The sequence below is a fragment of the Lutra lutra genome, chromosome 6 (genome assembly GCF_902655055.1).
Source record: "Lutra lutra chromosome 6, mLutLut1.2, whole genome shotgun sequence".
In the NCBI taxonomy this organism is placed as follows: Eukaryota; Metazoa; Chordata; class Mammalia; order Carnivora; family Mustelidae; genus Lutra; species Lutra lutra.
In genome coordinates, this window is record NC_062283.1 from 122,742,121 (window position 1) to 122,744,229 (window position 2,109).

Consider the following 2,109-nt stretch of genomic DNA (forward strand, 5'->3'; position numbering starts at 1 on the left):
AGTAAGTTTATTTTATTGCATTTAAATCTCTTCCATTGGTTGTTCCTGAACTGCCTCCTTTATAATAGACCAGTAAAGGTAAAGTGTTTACATAAAACAAAGTGTTTCCTGAGTCCTATGAGCTGTGCTAGGGACTTATCTGAGGAGGGGACTGTGGGAAACCCCTCAAATTTGTAGTCAGATGGGCTATAGGGTGGGCGATGGGACACACCATTACCAGCTGGCATCTGTAGTAGGGACAGTTACATGGGACCTTAACCTGTGGAATCCGTGCTAACTCCACTTAATCAGTGGCAGAAGTGAATTAAATTGCTGGTTACTTAGTTGGTTTCAGAGAATAGAATAGTCTTTTATATTTATTTCATTGATACAGACTTAATGTTGGCAGAGGAGATTCAAGTATGTGTTCCTGACACCTCCTAAATCTAGAATTGATTTTTCCTACATATACTTTGATATAATTTTATTTCTTTTTAATTATTGATTATTAATTTTTTTTTCCAAGTTAGAGTATTTTAGTTATTAGCAGTGGTTACCAAATAAGCTGAAAGTAAATTTCTTCCAAGGAGCTGCTCACAATTTGCTTTGTTGAGAAGAGGCGAGGAGCCATTTCAGCGTTCCTCTATAAGATGATGCAAGTTTTTTTATCCTTGAAAGGGTTTTCTGAGGTCGGTATCCCTATCAGCAAAGGGTCGCTCCTGGCATGCTCCTCACAGTAGGACATGAGGTCCGCTGACGCCTTTGAAACCTTTGGAGAGCAGAGGGGCCCGATCCCACCCAGGCTTCTGACCTTTATTCTCTCGATGGAGGCTTCCATTCTCAACTGTTGCACTGTCCTCCTGGCCTGGGCGAGGTTGCTGGTGCTTGCTGTTTTGCTGGACATCTTCAACTATTGTTTCTACCCGAAACCAGTAAGACTTCCGGGGGCCCACCGTTTTCAGGTTGTTAAGTGGTGGAATGAATCTGCCGGTGCGCTCCCCATTGAAATTACAAATGAAAATACTTTGTAAGTTACTGACAGAAATGAATGATGGACCAATCAATGCATTTTCAAATTTTTTAGTTGTAGCTCTGGTTTGTAAAAGCCAAAATTAGAAATCAACCCAATAATATACATATATATGTATACAGGCACACATACATAAATGCCATCGTTATCTAAAATCTGCATTTAAAACTAAAGGAAACGGCAAAAATATCCCTTTACCTTCACTAACCCCCATTCTCCTCTCCTCAAATAACTACTATTATTACTATGGTATCTGTCATTCCAGACTTTTTTTTTTTTTAAATATGCTTACATGCTTCTCATTGACTGATGAGAAAGAAAGAGATTAGATAGAGAGATAGATGATAGAACCTAGAAACAGAGAGCCTTGTTTTATGACTAGAGTGTAGATGGAATACATTCATACCATATGGATTATTCCAGAGCTGTCTTTAATAAAATACATGTCTTGATGTTCTCTTCAGGATGCTATTATCCCATCTTTTTATCTGCTGACTCCTATTTCATAATATGGTTATACCATATTTGTTTAGCCACTACCTCATTAATGGAAATTTAGGTTGTGACCAAATAGTTCGGGTTTATAAATAAACCTTTAAGTATCCTTTAAAGGTTATTTAATTTGCCTTTTTGGAAACAATATCTCTAATTCACATTGGTGGATTATGAAAATGATTTCCAAAAATGACTATCCCAGTTTACACATCCAACAAAGTTCATGGAAGAAATGAATATCAGTCTTCGAAAATTTTTGCCAAATTAATGCAGGTAAAATATACTTCCATTTCTCAATTGCAATTCCTTAACTGCTCTTGTCTGGGCATATTGAATTTATTCATTAGTCTTTTTTTTTAAGACTTTATTTATTTATTTGACAGACAGAGATCACAAGTAGGCAGAGAGGCAGGCAGAGAGAGAGGAGGAAGCAGGCTCCCCACGGAGCAGAAAACCCGATGCGGGGCTTGATCCCAGGAACCTGGGATCATGACCTGAGCCGATGGCAGAGGCTTTAACCCACTGAGCCACCCAGGCACCCCTCATTAGTCATTTTTAAAAGATTTTTTTTTTTATTTATTTGAGAGAGAGAAAGAGAGCATGGA

The 2,109-nt window shown here is 38.1% G+C and overlaps 1 protein-coding gene across 1 annotated transcript; it reads right to left on the reverse strand.

Moving 5' to 3' along the window:
* Window positions 1-500: 500 nt before the first annotated feature.
* Window positions 501-898, reverse strand: LOC125102718 (guanine nucleotide-binding protein G(I)/G(S)/G(O) subunit gamma-12-like). Its single transcript, XM_047734179.1, has 2 exons — window positions 791-898; window positions 501-748 (listed from the first exon to the last, which is right to left on the reverse strand). Exons 1-2 carry the CDS (start codon window positions 881-883, stop codon window positions 623-625), a joined length of 219 nt encoding a protein of 72 aa, XP_047590135.1. The 5' UTR covers window positions 884-898; the 3' UTR covers window positions 501-622.
* Window positions 899-2,109: the final 1,211 nt, after the last annotated feature.

Excerpts from the sequence above, each read along its gene's own strand:
- LOC125102718 (XM_047734179.1), bottom strand. The coding sequence starts at position 883 with ATGTCCAGCAAAACAGCAAGCACCAGCAACCTCGCCCAGGCCAGGAGG. Across the intron at positions 749-790 it reads CCTCCATCGAGAGAATAAAG|GTTTCAAAGGCGTCAGCGGA; the intron begins GTCAGAAGCCTG and ends TGCTCTCCAAAG.